At 44.8% G+C, this 17,363-nt stretch overlaps 1 protein-coding gene across 2 annotated transcripts in view; it reads right to left on the bottom strand.

The window, feature by feature from the left end:
- Positions 1-3,399: 3,399 nt before the first annotated feature.
- The window catches only part of LOC311079154 (uncharacterized protein), a 39,579-nt gene continuing 25,615 nt past the window's right edge, over positions 3,400-17,363 (bottom strand). Inside the window, exons 4-5 of one of the 2 annotated variants that reach the window (XM_084108357.1) lie at positions 9,871-9,929; positions 6,725-9,335 (exon numbers count right to left, since the gene is read on the bottom strand). In XM_084108357.1, the coding sequence (XP_083964483.1) occupies positions 9,192-9,335; positions 9,871-9,929 (203 nt within the window). In that variant the 3' untranslated portion in view covers positions 6,725-9,191. Of the gene's footprint in view, positions 4,666-6,724; positions 9,336-9,870; positions 9,930-17,363 lie in introns of those variants that run through there. The other variant, XM_084108356.1, reaches the window with a different exon arrangement.

The raw sequence follows: 17,363 nt of genomic DNA on the forward strand, positions 1-17,363 counted from the left end.
GAGACGGCACCGTATTTTTCTCCTGCTGTTGAGCAGTCGGTTCGTCGCCCTGTAATGGCGCACCGGCAGGGAACGACCAAACAGACTGCTCTAGCACCCTCCTCAGAGGGGGCGGGCATCCCGAGGCCACTACGTTTCCGGGTGGACCTTGAGATATGTGCTCGCCGGAGACCGCTGCGCCCTGTAACGCCGGAGGCGGCAGGGTTGGCAGAACGGTCCCCTGAGGGCACCGAAGAGAGACGGGCACCGTGAAAAGAGGTGTTAACCGCTCTGCTTCGGGGGGACTACCCTCATTTGTCCTGAGCCCTCAGACATCAGGACTTTTTCCCAGCAGCCTTCTTGGCGGTAATAACGGTCCGCAGATCCGTTTTACCCCTCGAAGACTGCTGGGTTTGAGAGCGCCCTCCGTGTCCCCGAGATTTTTGTGGGGGAGCACGGGAGGAAACGCTCTGTTTCTGAGTGGCGCGGTGCTCAGCGCTCTTTTTAGAGGAGTGAGGCTGCTCCCGCTCAGCAGCCTCATAGAAAGAACGGCGGGGGAGAAGTTTCTGAAGTGCAGCTGCCTGTTTTGAAGCTTCTTGTGACTTCGCTACAGCACTATTAACTGCGTCTCCAAATAACCCTTGCGTGGATACTGGTGCATCTAAAAGAACATGTTTTTCTTTGTCCTTTATGTCACTTAAGTTGAGCCACAGATGCCTCTCAGTGGCCACCAGGGCTGCCATAGAGCGGCCGATGGATTTAGCCGTCTCCTTGGTGGCCCTGAGAGACAAATCCGTGGCTCTACGCAGTTCAGACACCGTATCAGCACTAATACCCCCGCCCTCCTAAAAATCACCCAATAACTCAGCCTGGTAAGCCTGCATTATGGACATTGTATGTAAACACGCTGCAGCTTGACCGGCGGCGGCATAAGCTTTATGAACCAGGGAAGAAGTAACTTTTACTGGCTTGGATGGAAGTGCAGGAGCCTTCAGAGAAGATGTCGTTGCTGGAGAGAGATAGCTCGCGAGCGTCTCTTCCACCTTCGGCATCTCCCCATAACCATGCTCTTTATAATTGTGAATGGATGAATAGTGTGATGTTTGTGCAGTATACACTCGATATGACACTGGTTTCGCCCACGATCTCGACACCTCGGTGTGGAGATCGGGGAAAAACGGCAGGCTCCTGCGCTGGGGCTGCGCACGAGATGGCAGGAAGCGTTCGTCGAGCTTACTTTTCGAACGAACGTCCTGCCTATCTTCTGGCCACTCAATAGACAGTCTGTCAACAGCTCTAGTAATGACATCGAGCAGTTCCTCAAACGCATGAGACTGAGGTGGCGAATCCTCAGACTCAGCTACAATACTCACAACATCCAACTCCTCAGAGCTGGATAGTTGCAGTACTGGTACCTCTATCGGGGGGGAAGAAACCGCAGCGCGTGCTTCCACACCCTGATAAGAGGCACTGGATCTATCAGACGGATGCTGAGATAAGGCAGAGCCCGTCTCAACATCCACTGATAAATCCATCTGTGAACCCCAGGTCTGAGATCGACGCCGTGCCTCGGCAGCGGCGGGACCCGAGCCCTGGGGAGCGTGGTCGGGATTGAACCGAGCCAAGCGGGATCGGAGCGTACGCAATGGAAGCGCACAGCAATGCACACAGTCACCACCCTCGAGTGCTGACTGGGCATGCTCCTCTCCCAAACAAACAACACAAAGAGTGTGTGTGTCACCTCCCGTTAAATAACGCGGGCAGGGATGGACACACACTCTAAACTGCTGCTCGCTCGCCATACTGAATATATATATATATGATATAGACAGACAACACCAAATATACAGACAGATTTCACACAGAGCGCAACTGAAGACTCAGAAAGCTTTCGTTTTCTGTTTCGGGCCGGCTTTTATAGCTTCCTGGTACGTGACGTCACCCGCCTCTGACGTTCCGCCACACCATTGGACTGATTTTACATGTGCTTCAAGACGTCATCACGCAAAGCGTTCCCATAGCGTCAAACTAGACGCAACTCGAGTTCCCTTGAAAGGGAACCCTGCAGCTGTCTGTTAACTCTTCTCTGAACGGCGCAGAGGAAAAACACATATACTGGTCTGTAGCAGTTCTTTGAATGGAGTGAAACTCACCAACCCTTGGTTGTAAAGGAAGATTCTGGAACTCAGTCAGGCTTTGAGATCTTTGAGCTTGAAGTTTCAATCTGGAGGAAGCTGGAAAGATTCAGTCTGGTAATCTTTGTTTAGCTGGAAGTTTCGCTCTGGATTCCAAAAGATGCAGTCTGGAAAGCAGATATTTTGTTGAGCTTGCTGTTTCAATCTGGATTCAGGTCTTTGAGCTTGAAGTTCTTTGAGTTTCCTTTTTCTCCATCCGGGTTCACGGCACCAAGTTGTTGTGAACTTAGAATCGAAAGACCAGGAGACTTGGTTGTTTCTTCAGCAGGTTTCTTTATTGAGAACACGAGCCGTCGGCAGCTGCAGTCACCAAGCCTGACGTGAATGTTCTCTCACAGTTTATATACATTTAGGGGCAGGAACCGAAAAAGACAGGTTTAGGAACCGGTTTTAGACTGAGAGCATTGCCCACCCTAATCCACTCAGCATATCTATTCAAACACTGAGACCCGAGTACAGGACTGGCTGGACTTTCTTGCTAAAACACAAACTCCAAGAGTTTCAGTCAAACAGGACTGACCAGAGTCTTTTGCTAGAAAACTCGGATAATCATAATTTATACCTAACCTTAACATGCTAAATTCAATGTAAACCTAAATTAAACATTTTAATAAATCTGGATTCCCACAGTTTGCATATTTTACCACAGCTGAATTGAAATAAATTGAATAATGCTATATTTGTCAAATACACAGACACTTCAGATACTTTTCTATTTAATAAGTAATGCAGCCTACACTGTAGTACTGCTTAAAGGGACGGTTCGGAGTCAAATCAACCTATAGGGTCCTTTGCACCATGACCTCGACCCATGTAGTTCCCCTGAACACCCAAGAAAATTACAATTAAATATAGAAGAATTAATATTTGATCACTGACACTGATCAGAAGATCATAAATGTCAGTGTAACTGCTTTAATTATTTTTTTCATATTACTATATTTAATTAATATGAAGGATTGAACTGTTCTGCGTGGGATTTAATAAATAAAATACAGGACTGTAAACAACTGGAGAACATGAATTACTTGTTTTCAAAAATGTGGTTTAATATAACTAAGTTACTTTAAGGGTCAAATCAAATAGAAATAGCACATTAAAGTTACAAGTTACAACTATATGATTTAACCACTTTTTGTCCCTTTTCAGGTCTGGTATAAAGACCGTTTCTCATGTGGCCGAAATTTTCACCCAATAGAGAAAAGTAATGAAAATAGAAAATAAGAAGAGGGAACAATGCTTGCTTTATGAAATATAATTTTGAACACATTATTACAGAATCAGTTTCTAGAGATAATTTTAAAGTGATTACACAAAGTATGAATCTACTGTATATGAATATTTGTGTATTGGTATTATAAGGTTATTTGAAAACAACATATATTGAATATATATATTTCCCCTGAACACCCAAACACCAGCCCACAAAATACAATGAGGCCTGAATGTAAAGCAACTGATACATGATCGACACATTTAGAAGTAATCAAAGGAGTTGTGCATTACATGTGCAATCTGTCTTGACATTACAGAGGAGATTCCTTGGTCTCCACTTTGATATCAGTGTAAGTGACGCCTTTGTATGTGCCCTTGGTTCCATACGTAAACACACTGCCGTTCTTGCAGGTCATCTTCACTGTGCCAGTGTAAGGCAGGTCAAAAGTGGCTCTGCCAATAGTGACTGAAACATCCATCTTCTTCCCTGGTGGCACATCTACATCTGTAGACAGAGTTTCGGTTCTCTCATCTGTGTTCTCCTGACCGTAAGTGCTTTCAAGTCCAATGGTGACACTGTATCCTGCAGTAACTTCAGCAACCCCTGGAATCCCAGCCTTCACTTCCATACTAAATGTTGCAGATAAACTTGCACTCACAGACCATGAAGATGTGTTAGTTATTTTCTTTGAGCTTTCAACTTTTTGTTTTTGAGTGGCGGAGGAGTTGTTCCTGAAACTGAGGGATTTGATTTCTTCTACTGTCACCTTTGGTATCAGTTGGTGGAGAGTGGGATAGTGGACATCGGTGAGAACTGTTGATTCAACTGCTTTGAGAAACATGAATCCCATGCAGTCAATGTTAGAACCACCTCTTCCTACAACTCCCAAACAATATCCAGACCCGACATCAATGGGATACTCTGTTTTTAAACTCCGGCTTGTCACCTTTGCGAAGAATTCTCTCCCCAGACTGGTATTGAATTTGATGGCTCCAAGACGTGTTCCTGCTCTGTTCTCCCACAGGGACAGTGAGGTGAAACACTCACCAGGTGTGAATTTGTACTCTTGATACGGTCCAGAACCTACTCCAAATGTTTCAACTCTCCCGTCTGAAAGCCAGACTCTGACAGCCTTCACCTGTGATCCTCCCACCCAGACTCCAATCTTCTCTAAACTGGCACCGTTGTTCTGACCAGTAAATGAGAATTCATTACCTCCTCGTCCACCAATTAGCTCAAGATTCATTGTGTCAGACATCTTGGAATTAAATTGATCTGAAAATAATTTCAGATCAGAATTAACATCAGCTTTACACTGTTTCACAACCCTGTTTCTGAAGACACAACAACAGTACAAGCTGGATTTCTTTCTTAATTGACCCATTCATTTCGGGTCTTGGAGTATCTACTAATAAGCTGAATTGAATCAGGTGTGTCTGAATAGGCAAACATGCTAAATGTGCAGTTCTGGCAATCCTCTGGGAATAGGGTTGGAAAACATTAGCCGCTTTTCCACTGTCAGACCAAACGGATCTAAGAGTGGTAAGGAATGGTTAATGTTATATTTCCACTACAGCTTGGTTCGGCACGGCACGATTAATAACCATTCTCGGCTCGGAAGTCTCAGCACCGTTGGCTAACCATGCATGTTGTGGCATCAGCACTCAGGATTGGTCACTTGTCTGTTGTCTGGCTCTCTGTAGCTGGTCAAGTGCGCTATTTGAGTTAAGTAAACACAAGTTACTAACAGAAATATCCAATCATCCTCTGTAACGCAGTGACTTAATTTGTATCTCATACGTCTGTTAACTCATGTCTTATAAAGGCAATGACTGACACATTTAAATACATTCCAAAGAGTGCTGGTATCAATCCCACATGGAAATGAAACCATATCCATACCGGCTGGGCCGGATTGGCACGGAATGGAACAATTAAGCACAAGAACAGTTTGGCCGATGGTGGAAAAGCGGCTATTGTTGTGTATTCCTGTGGTAGTTGCATGCTACACAATCTCCTTGCACAGAATATCTATAACACGAGTCCATGCTTTCATTTGGTGTGCTCTTTATAGGGAGAAATCACCTTTTACATACATCTGATACACAATATCCAGTTCAATTTCATTTTCTTGATTTTTTTTTATCAATAGTAAGTGGCATTATTAGGCTAATAGTATTCTTCTTATTATTATGCTTTTGCTTGCTAAACTTTAGTTTGAGAATTGTCTTGTCTTTGTGTGTGCGCACGGTTTCGAGCACTGGTCGAGCCATGCGCTCTTCTGTCTATGTGAGTTTTCTTGTGTGCGAGACGTGGTGTTCAGATCCCAGCACTTCGGTCTATTTTGGTTTATGTTTTGTGTCGGAATTCGTGAGCGTCTTTACATCGGCCACATGCTTTCATGTTATGTTTTGCCTTGTGCTCTGTTGCACACAGCTTGTTTTTCATCGGCTGCGTGCTTTCTTATCATATGTTACGTGAACATGCAGCTTATGAGTGTTCTCGTTAGCCTCGTGTCGCAAACCTCTGTCTTGTTTTCCCCCTTGTGGTAGTTTTTGTTTGTGTTTAGTTTTATTTCTATTGTTATTAAAAAAGCCCATCTACTTCATATTGCTTCATCGCCTCTTCCCTTCATTCAAACTCTGACGCCGGTTTCACACTGCAAGCGTTAGCAGAGCGTAAGCAGCACATATTTTTTTTTCGGTGCCCATGTTAACAGATTAGAGCAGGAGCAGAGCAGGAGCACAGGGATTAAAGTGAAAACAATTATTCTGACTGAATTTTTTTTTTAGGCCAAGTCATATTCCTTTAGCTTTTTAAATGGTCGAGACCAATAGTGTTTTAAGGGGAGACGTTTTAAACCGCTTTAATATTGCCAGTTTGCGTATTTTAAAAGCTATTTTAATCTATGAAAACCAGGCAGGGAGCATGTATACTGTAGAGCACGAACGGCAGCATTGTGACTAGATTCTGGTTGATGGCGAGCTAGCACTTTTTTGCCATTATTGCCATATTGAAGTCTGTGGCTGCACTGTTAGACATTTTATCGTATTTTTGCGGTAACTTACTGGCAGCACTATTGCCAGTAAGTTACCGTAAGTTCCCCTTTACAGTAGCTTGCTGTAAATGTGTTTTACGGTATGATGCCCTTACTGCAATTTAACTTTACAGTAAGATGCCCTTACCACAATTTCATTTTACAGTAAGATGCCCTTACCGCAATTTCATTTTACAGTATTATGCCCATTTTACACTATTTTATTATTTATATTTTACATGAATGCTATTGAATTTAATAAATTCCAAAAAAGCGACTTGAGTCCATGTACATCAGCATATTCTTTATTCACTCTCACAATCAATTACATCCATTTTATTTATTTATTGTGATGCAACATTAGGCAAGGCAGTTTTATTTATATAGCACGTGATACACTTTGGCAATTAAAAGTGCTTTACACAGTAAGGAATTAAAATAATCACAAAATAAAAGCAAGGAAAATTAAAGTGCCCCTATTATGGATTTTTGAAAATGACCTTTCACGTAGAGTGTAACAGCTCTAAGGCCTCATTTACAAGTGAAATGTAACCCAATTCTGATTTTTTGCTCATGTGACACAAATCGGATGTGTTCTATGACAGTGTAAACAGGAAAAAAAACACACACATGCATTCAGATATTTCGAGATCGGTTTCAGGCCTCATTCATATGTGGAAATAAATAAGATATAAATCGGATATGTGCCAATGCGACTGTCATGTAAACAGGCTGATCGGATTTTCTGAGGCATTAGGTTACTTCTCCTAATTCTCCGACAAGAGCAACCCCGATGCGCATCCGCAAAGGGACGGATGGCCTGTCGAAACGTTGTGTCGTCGTAGGAGAGGAATGTGGACAAACATTGACACAACATGTTGGCTTGCTCATCCTAAAATTTCGGACCCACTGCTTCTCGTTAAAGCTCACCACAATATGCTCCCACCAGTCCTGAGATCTCTCTCACACACAATAACTGAAGCATATGCACAGGCTGCAATGATGGCACTTTTCATCCTCCTCCGCCTCATAATCATGGTGATGTTTGGCGAACTTTGCATACATCGCAGAGCTAGCATCAAGCATATTTCATGTTTGTCCATCTGTGTAAGATAATTTAACCCTTTGAGCATGCGCAATGTTTCAGATAGTATGGCAATTGTAAACACATGAATCGGATATGAGTCACAATTGAAAGAACGTGTAAACGGACGGTCAAAAAAAAATCGAATATAGCCAACAAATCAGAATTGGGCATCAAGGTCTGCAGTGTAAACAAGGCCTCTGAGGCCTAATCATTTTTAAAACGAGTCATAAGCCATTTAGTTGTGACGTCAAGACGAAACATTAGCATATCGCCGACACCAGGGAAAACTTGAAACCCTTCAAACACTACAGCTGATCCCTGTGGATGCTGGATAGCATCATGTTGAGAAGATGGTGTGCTCTACAATGTGAAGGTAAAGCCAGTTTTATTTTCACTGCCCAAGGATGAGCATGTGAAGAATCAGTGGTTAAAGTTCATCTTTACCATGATATCATAGCAGTAGAATCCTAAACTTTTGCTGTGTTCCCTTTATTTCACTGACGACAGCTTCTCAAATCTCGGAGTTCAATGCAGGATTCGCAAACTGCTTGCTCTTGGAAGATGGAGTTCAAAATACTTAGTTTTGAGTTTTATATTGCATAGGTCTCCTGCTAACTGGCTAACTCACATTATCACTGTCTTACCTATGCTAATCAGTTTGTGGGCCACGATTATCTATAACTGTGTCCATTAATGCAGTGTATCACTGAGAAACGTCCTGCTTGAGTCGTCCTTGTGATGGAGGTTCGGGTTGAATAACTAGTTCTTCCAGTGTTTCATTATTGGACTCGCGTTCGGATTGATATGGTAAAATCGACGTCATTGTTCATTACTGTGTTTAGTTTACGGTGTAGGAAGCCTCAGGACAGCTGATGCTGTTATGGCAATGGGTGTTTTTGTTTAAGACGTGCGCTGTACGCAGTAAACCAATCACAACAGACTGAGCTGTCTGGCCAGTAGCATGTGGAAAGAAGTGATTTAGAGAGATTGATTCATCTGACGAGCCGTTTAAGAATCTTTGAAAAAATGTGGTGATGTGCAAATGTATATTATGAGAAAATTCAACAGTTTTTTTTTTGTTTGTTTTTTTACCTTTGATGCACGTAAACCTGTTGTAGGTAAGTGTTGTAGTAAATAGCATAATAGGGGCACTTTAAAACAGTTATAAAAACTATTTAAAAAGATGTACAGTACAGTTGTAAAATGAATTAAAAGAGTAAAAAGATAATACATAGATAAACTTCTCATCTGGCAATACACCGGTGTATCATAGTTTTCACAAGTCCCAGTTTTACTCTGAGATTTTCCCATGGTGATTACACTGTGTCTGTGGTGTTCTTGCGGCACGCCTAAGAAATCAACGTATCCAAAAAAAAAAACAAAAAAAAAAAAAACGATTCTCTAAAATCGTCCATGAGAAGCTCTAGGACTGACTCACGGGGTAACCTTGGGTTCACTGCCCCATCAGTCCGCACCCCAAAGATTTGTCCGGAAGCTCTAGGAATGGAATCGATTCAGTCCGCACCCCACAGAACCTCGAGTTTAATTACACGTCAAAATCACTACTTCACCACAGACAGAGGTCATCAGCATGGTTTCATCTCTCAATTTCCCCAATTAAGTAATTTATGTTTGTCTCTTACCCAATTCGCAGTGGCATTTGAGTTCAGTTTAGAATCAAAAGGAGGGTGCAAAAAGAGAACTGAATTCATAACAAATCAAAGCAGGGATCATGAAAATACGCAAAAAAAGCATGAAGCATGAAAAAGCATCCCAGTTGGTCTTGACTGGCCTCCATACGGTAAACCACTGATGGCTGATCTGAAAAAAAAAAAAACAGAGAAAATGTGTGAGAAATGGTCATGAGTTTATTTAATCTAAATTTCTTCATAGACAGACGAGGAATCAACTTGTGCAACAGCAGTTATTACCAGTCGAGTTAGTTTAAATAGTATAGCTTTATTGGCCTTGTTAGGGATATGCAATATTAATTGCCTGAATGTACAATTACGTTAAAGGTACACTGAGTAACTTTATGACCCTTCAAACTTAAATCTGAAATAGAAAGCTTTTGTAACATTAGGTCAATTTAATGCATCCTTGCCGAATTAAAGTATTAATTTCATTCAACAACCAAAAAAAATACTAACTGAACAGTAGTGCTTTCTATTTCAGATAAATGCTGTTCTTTTGAACTTTCTATTCAAAGAATCCTGAAAAAGAAGTGTACAACTGAAAATAATCAGAAATGTTTCTTGATTCACACAAGTGCTCCTAAAAAAAGTTATGCTGCAAGTTCTGCATTACAATATGTTAATCACATAATGCATCTGATAGTTAGTCAAAACATACTTACAAAGCCAAAGATGCTCAGTGCTGAGGCTCTTAAAAGAGCCTTTGGGCTGTAGTTAGCTCCTGTTGACACAGGGAAAAGAGAGAAATAGAAGAAACATTATTTTTCAGCAATGATTATTGGCAAATGACTAGCCTATATGTTATGAACATGATAAATGACAGATCTAGGATGACTGCTAGATTGATCAATTACACAATCAGATGACAGTTTTACCAATAATTGGCATATAATTAAAAACATATATATTTTGCAATGAATATTTTTCAGTTAGTCTGCCTTTACATTGTTTAAATGCCTTACTATTTTAACATGTCATATTCGGTCCTGTGCAGAGTGAATCCAGCATTTATACGTAGCCGTCACATCTCTTACATCGTGTCTACTAACTTACACTTTGTTAATGAGAGTTTTCGCGAGCCTGCATAATTCGGCACTGAAATAAAAACGCCTCGGTTACGACTGTAACCTCGGTTCCCTGAAGAGGGAACGAGCGTTGCGTCGAGAATGACGCTATGGGGAACGCTTTGCGTGATGACGTCTTGAAGCACATGTAAAATCAGTCCAATGGTGTAGCGGGACGTCAGAGGCGGGTGACGTCACGTACCAGGAAGCTATAAAAGCCGGCCCGAAACAGAAAACGAAAGCTTCGTAAAAGTCTGAAGTCGAGCTGACAGGCATGAAGGAGATATGGCAAGGCGACGCAACGCTCGTTCCCTCTTCAGGGAACCGAGGTTACAGTCGTAACCGAGGCGTTCCCTTTCAAGGGAACTCCCGTTGCGTCGAGAATGACGCTATGGGGAACGTCTATACCAACGCCTCCATAGCTACAAATGTCTGTCCTGTGTGTAATCTAATAGAGCAGCACTAGGATGACAAAACATGAGACCCTGGAGCAGAGTCTAGATCCAAAGAGTAAAACCTGACGAAAGTGTGCGGTGAGGACCAGCCTGCCGCATCACAGACATCCTGTAGAGAAACTCCTGAAATAAGGGCCTTAGAGGCCGCCATACTCCTTGTAGAGTGCGACCGGACAGCCAAAGGAGAAGGCTGCCCAGCCGCCTCATAAGCAAGTGAGATAGCCTCGACCACCCACTTGCTCATCCTCTGCTTAGATACTGGACCTCCTTTGTTAGGGGACCCAAAGCACACAAATAATTGATCACTTTTTCGCCACAGGGCAGCTCTGTGGACATATGCGTCTAACGCCCGCACAGGGCAAAGCAAATTATTAGCCTCCTGGTCCGCATTTTGAAAGGGAGGAGGACAGAAGGCCTGCAGAACAATAGGTCTGACCACATTAGTGGGGACCTTGGGGATATAGCCCGGTCTCGGATGAAGAAATGCTTTGATCATACCCGGAGCAAACTCCAAGCATGACGGAGCAACCGACAACGCTTGGAGATCCCCAATTCTCTTGAGAGAGGAAATAGCAAGAAGGAAAAGAGCTTTCAGCGTTAAAAACTTCTCAGGAACCTCCTCAATAGGCTCAAAGGGGGCCAGGGACAAGCCTTGTAATGCAATGGACAAGTCCCATGGTGGCACCCTAGAGCGAACTGCAGGCCTCAGCCTCCAAGTGCCACGAAGGAAACGAGATATCAAAGGGTCTTTCCCCACAGACATTCCACCCAAAGGAATGTGGTAAGCACCTAAGGCCGCCACATAAACCTTTAAAGTGGACGGGGTCAGACCTGCAGTGAACCGGTCCTGCAGGAACTCCAGCACTGTACCAATTGGGCAGTTAACTGGGTCCAACCGACGGTCACTACACCAAGAAGTGAAGACTCTCCACTTCAGGGCATAAAGTTTCCTCGTGGAGGGAGCTCTGGACTGTAGAATGGTCTCAACAACCTCAGTTGAGAGACCTGACTCTATGAGCTGGGCCCCCTCAGAGGCCAAGCCCACAGGTTCCACAGTTCTGGGCGGGGGTGAAATATTGAGCCCCCTGCCTGGGACAGAAGGTCTCTCCTGACGGGTAACTCCAGAGGATGCCCGTCGAGGAGGGAGACCAGATCGGGAAACCATACTCTGCCCGGCCAGCGCGGGGCTATAAGAAGCAGGCAAACCCGGTCCCTGCGAACTCTCTCCAGAACTCCCGGGAGCAGAGCAACTGGGGGAAAGGCGTACAGACGTAGCCTCGGCCACGTCTGAACCATAGCATCCAGTCCCAGAGGAGCTGGATGCGTGAGGGAGAACCAAAGTGGACAGTGAGACGTCTCTCGAGACGCAAACAGATCCACTTGTGCTTGGCCGAACTCCCTCCATATCAGCTCCACCACCTCGGGGTGGAGCCTCCATTCCCCGGGCCTCGGCCCCTGCCTCGACAGAGTGTCTGCTCCTATATTCTGGACCCCGGGGATGTAAGCTGCCCTGAGTGACAGTAACTTCCCCTGGGACCACAAGAGGATATGGCGTGCCAAGTTGGATAACGGGCGCGAGCGCAAACCCCCTTGGTGGTTGATATAGGCGACTACCGACGTGTTGTCCGTGTGTACTAACACATGGTGTCCCCTGAGATCTGTGATAAAGCTCCTCAGAGCCCGGAAGACAGCTAACATCTCTAGGCGATTGATATGCCAGGAACGATGATGGTCTTCCCACAGACCTTGAGATGAGCGACCCTCCAGGATCGCTCCCCAACCCGTGAGGGAAGCATCCGTCGTTAGCAGTTTGCGACGACAAGGAGCTCCCAACACTGGGCCCTGGGACAGGAACCAAGGTTTCTTCCACATAACCAGGGCACGTAAGCATCGCCGCGTGACCCTGATTGTGCGAAATGGGTTGCCCCTCGGGGAAAACCCCCTGGTCCTGAGCCACCACTGCAGGGGCCTCATGTGCAGTAGTCCAAAAGGTATCACGTTGGAAGCTGCTGCCATGAGACCCAACAGTCTCTGGAACTGTTTGACAGTGAGTAGCTGGCCTAGCTTTACACCTTTCACAGCTGCAAGGATGGACTCTATACGTGGCGGTGACAGGCGCGCCTGCATCGACACTGAGTCCCAAACCACGCCTAAAAAAGTGGTCCTCTGGAGTGGAGAAAGCACACTCTTCTTGGCGTTCAGCCGTAACCCCAACTCTTTCATGTGGGCGAGAACAACATCTCGATGTTGAACCGCCAACTGATGCGAATGAGCTAAAATCAACCAATCGTCGATGTAGTTCATGATGCGAATACCCTGGAGGCGCAGCGGCGCCAGAGCTGCATCCATGCATTTGGTGAAAGTGCGGGGTGATAAAGCTAGGCCGAATGGAAGAACCCGATATTGGTATGCTTTGCCCCCGAAAGCAAACCTCAGGAACTTCCAATGACACGGACGGATGGAAATATGGAAATATGCGTCCTTGAGGTCTATCGTGACAAACCAGTCCTCGGACCTGATCTGTGGCACGATCTGTCTCAATGTTAACATTTTGAACTTGAGCTGCATGACTGACTCGTTCAGAACTCGAAGATCTAAAATGGGACGCAATCCCCCGTCCTTCTTTGGAACTATGAAGTACCGGCTGTAAAACCCGGCTTCCCTGTCGGAGGGAGGTACATATTCTATGGCCCCTTTCTCTAACAGAGTGTTTACTTCCTGTTCCATAACCAGAACCTGCTCGGGGCCCACCACTGTGGGCAGGACCCCCATAAACCGAGGTGGGCGTTTCTTGAATTGTATCTGATACCCTTTTTCTACGGTCTGCAGGACCCAACGAGAAACATTTGACAGTAGCTTCCACGCTGTCAAAGATTCTACTAGAGGTACCAGCCTCTCGAGACTGGTTTCTGGATTTTGTTGTTGTCGAGTAGTCAATTCGTCGCCCTGTAACGGCGCACCGGCAGGGAACGACCGAACAGACTGCTCTAACACCCTCCTCGGAGGGGGCGGGCATCCCGAGGCCACTACGTTTCCGGGTGGTCCTTGAGATATGTGCTCGCCGGAGACCGCTGCGCCCTGTAACACCTGAGGCGGCAGGGTTGGCAGAACGGTCCCCTGAGGGTACCGAAGAGAGACGGGCACCGTAAAAAGAGGTGTTAACCGCTCTGCTTCGGGGGGGACTACCCTCATTAGTCCTGAGCCCTCGGACGTCAGGATTTCTTCCCAGCAGCCTTCTTGGCAGTAATAACGGTCCGCAGATCCGCTCTACCCCTCGAAGACTGCTGGGTTTGAGCGCGCCCTCCGTGTCCCCGAGATTTTTGTGGGGGAGCACGGGAGGACACACTCTGCTTTTGAGTGGCACGATGATCAGCGCTCTTTTTAGAGGAGTGAGGCTGCTCCCGCTCAGCAGCCTCAATGAAAGAACGGCGGGGGAGAAGTTTCTGGAGTGCAGCAGCCTGTTTTGAAGCTTCTTGCGATTTAGCTACCGCACTGTTCACTGCATCTCCAAATAGCCCAACAGTAGAAACCGGCGCATCTAAAAGAACATGTTTTTCTCTATCTTTGATGTCACTCAGATTGAGCCACAGATGCCTCTCAGTGGCCACCAGGGCTGCCATAGACCGCCCGACTGATTTAGCGGTCTCCTTGGTGGCCCTGAGAGACAAATCTGTGGCTCTACGCAGTTCAGCTACTGTGTCAGGACCAATACCCCCGCCCTCCTCTAAATCACCCAGTAATTCTGCCTGATAAGCCTGCATAAGGGACATCGTATGCAGACACGCTGCAGCTTGACCAGCGGCTGCATATGATTTATGAATCAGGGAAGATGTAAACTTTACTGGTTTAGTGGGGAGTGTAGGAGTCTTCAAGGAAGATGCCGTTGCTGGAGAGAGATAGTTCGCCAACGTCTCCTCCACCTTCGGCATCTCCCCATAACCATGCTCTTTATATTTATAGATGGAAGAGTAATGGGATGTTTGTGGTGTGTATACTCTGTATGACATTGGTTTTCCCCACGATCTCGACACCTCGGTGTGGAGATCGGGGAAAAACGGAAGACTCCTGCGCTGAGGCTGTGCACGAGATGGCAGGAAGCGTTCGTCGAGTTTGCTTTTCGAACGAACGTCCTGCCTATCCTCTGGCCACTCAATAGAAAGTCTGTCAACTGCTCTAGTAACTACATCAAGCAGCTCTTCAAATGCATGAGACTGAGGTGGCGAATCCTCAGACTCAGCTTCAATACTTACAACATCCAACTCCTCAGAGCTGGATAGTTGTAGTATTGGTGCCTCTATCGGGGGGGAAGAAACCGCAGCGCGTGCTTCCACACCCTGATGAGAGGCACTGGATCTGTCAGTAAGAGGCTGAGATAAGGCAGAGCCCGTCTCAACATCCACTGACAGATCCATTTGCGAACCCCAGGTCTGAGATCGCCGCCGAGCCTCAGCCGCGGCGGGACCCGAGCCCTGGGGAACGTGGTCGGGATTGAACCGAGCCAACCGGGATCGGAGCGTCCGCAATGGAAGCGCACAGCAATGCACACAGTCACCACCCTCGAGTGCTGACTGGGCATGCTCCTCTCCCAAACAAACAACACAAAGAGTGTGTGTGTCACCTCCCGTTAAATAACGCGGGCAGGGATGGACACACACTCGATACTGCTGCTTGCTCGCCATATCTGAATAAATATATATATATATAGACAGACAACACCAAATAACAAGGACAGATTTCAACACAGAGCGCGACTGAAGACTCAGAAAGCTTTCGTTTTCTGTTTCGGGCCGGCTTTTATAGCTTCCTGGTACGTGACGTCACCCGCCTCTGACGTCCCGCTACACCATTGGACTGATTTTACATGTGCTTCAAGACGTCATCACGCAAAGCGTTCCCCATAGCGTCATTCTCGACGCAACGGGAGTTCCCTTGAAAGGGAACTCATGCGTTCTCCAGAGCTCGAAAACAAATAAGCACAAATAATGCACTGGAGCGTTTGGTTTGGCAAATCTGTTTCGCCAATATATTATAACAGTATCAATCGAGGCTTGCGTTTGAGGGTGCAACTGAGAATCATGAGCCAAAGATCACTGTGGCTGAGCTCCAGAGATGCAGTCGGGAGATGGGAGAAAGTTGTAGTAAGTCAACCATCACTGCAGCAATCCACCAGTCGGGCCTTTATGGCAGAGTGGCCCGACGGAAGCCTCTCCTCAGTGCAAGACACATGAAAGCCCGCATGAAGAACTCCAAGATGGTAATAAATAAGATTCTCTGGTCTGATGAGACCAAGATAGAACTTTTTGGCCTTAATTCTAAGCGGTATGTGTGGAGAAAACCAGGCACTGCTCATAACCTGTCCAATACAGTCTCAGCAGTGAAGCATGGTGGTGGCAGCATCATGCTGTGGGGGTGTTTTTCAGCTGCAGGGACAGGACGACTGGTTGCAATCGAGGGAAAGATGAATGCGGCCAAGTACAGGGATATCCTGGACGAAAACCTTCTCCAGAGTGCTCTGGACCTCAGACAGGGCCGAAGGTTCACCTTCCAACAAGACAATGACCCTAAGCACACAGCTAAAATAACGAAGGAGTGACTTCACAACAACTCCGTGACTGTTCTTGAATGGCCCAGCCAGAGCCCTGACTTAAACCCAATTGAGCATCTCTGGACAGACCTGAAAATGGCTGTCCACCAACCTTTACCATCCAACCTGACAGAACTGGAGAGGCTCTGCAAGGAGGAATGACAGAGGATACCCAAATCCAGGTGTGAAAAACTTGTTGCATCTTTCCCAAAAAGACCCATGGCTGTATTAGATCAAAAGGGTGCTTCTACTAAATACTGAGCAAAGGGTCTGAATACTTAGGACCATGTGATATTTCAGTTTTTCTTTTTTAATAAATGTGCAAAAATGTCAACAATTCTGTGTTTTTCTGTCAATATGGGGTGCTGTGTGTACAATAATGAGGAAAAAAATGAACTTAAATGATTTTAGCAAATGGCTGCAATATAACAAAGAGTATATATATATATATATATATATATATATATATATATATATATATATACAGTATATCCAAAATAAAAGTTTGTGTCTACATGATATGTGTGTGTGCTGTGTATAATTATTTTGTATATATAAATACACACACATATGCATGTATATATTTAAGAAATATTTGCATATATTATACTGTATATATTTATATATAATTTATATTATATATAAATTTAAATATTTTAAATCTAAATAATTTTTTTTAAAATAAATACATGCAAGTGTGTGTATTTATATATACAAAATAATTATACACAGCACACACACATATATCATGTAGACACAAACTTTTATTTTGGATGCGATTAATCGTGATTAATCTTTTCCCAGCCCTAATATACATATATATATATATATATATATATATATATATATATATATATATATATATATATATATATATATATATATATTGGCATAAGAATTTCGTGCTGATACCATGCTGACAATCATAAACAAAAGCACGTGGTGTCACAGACGGCGTGGTCGAGTACACCTGAAAATATAATTATGGACGACACTCATCTCATTGTGGAGGTTGAGAAACGTTTAGTTATTTATGAACCACGAAATATGCT

The sequence above is a fragment of the Abramis brama genome (genome assembly GCF_963993115.1).
Source record: "Abramis brama genome assembly, chromosome: 3".
Taxonomy (NCBI): domain Eukaryota; kingdom Metazoa; phylum Chordata; class Actinopteri; order Cypriniformes; family Leuciscidae; genus Abramis; species Abramis brama.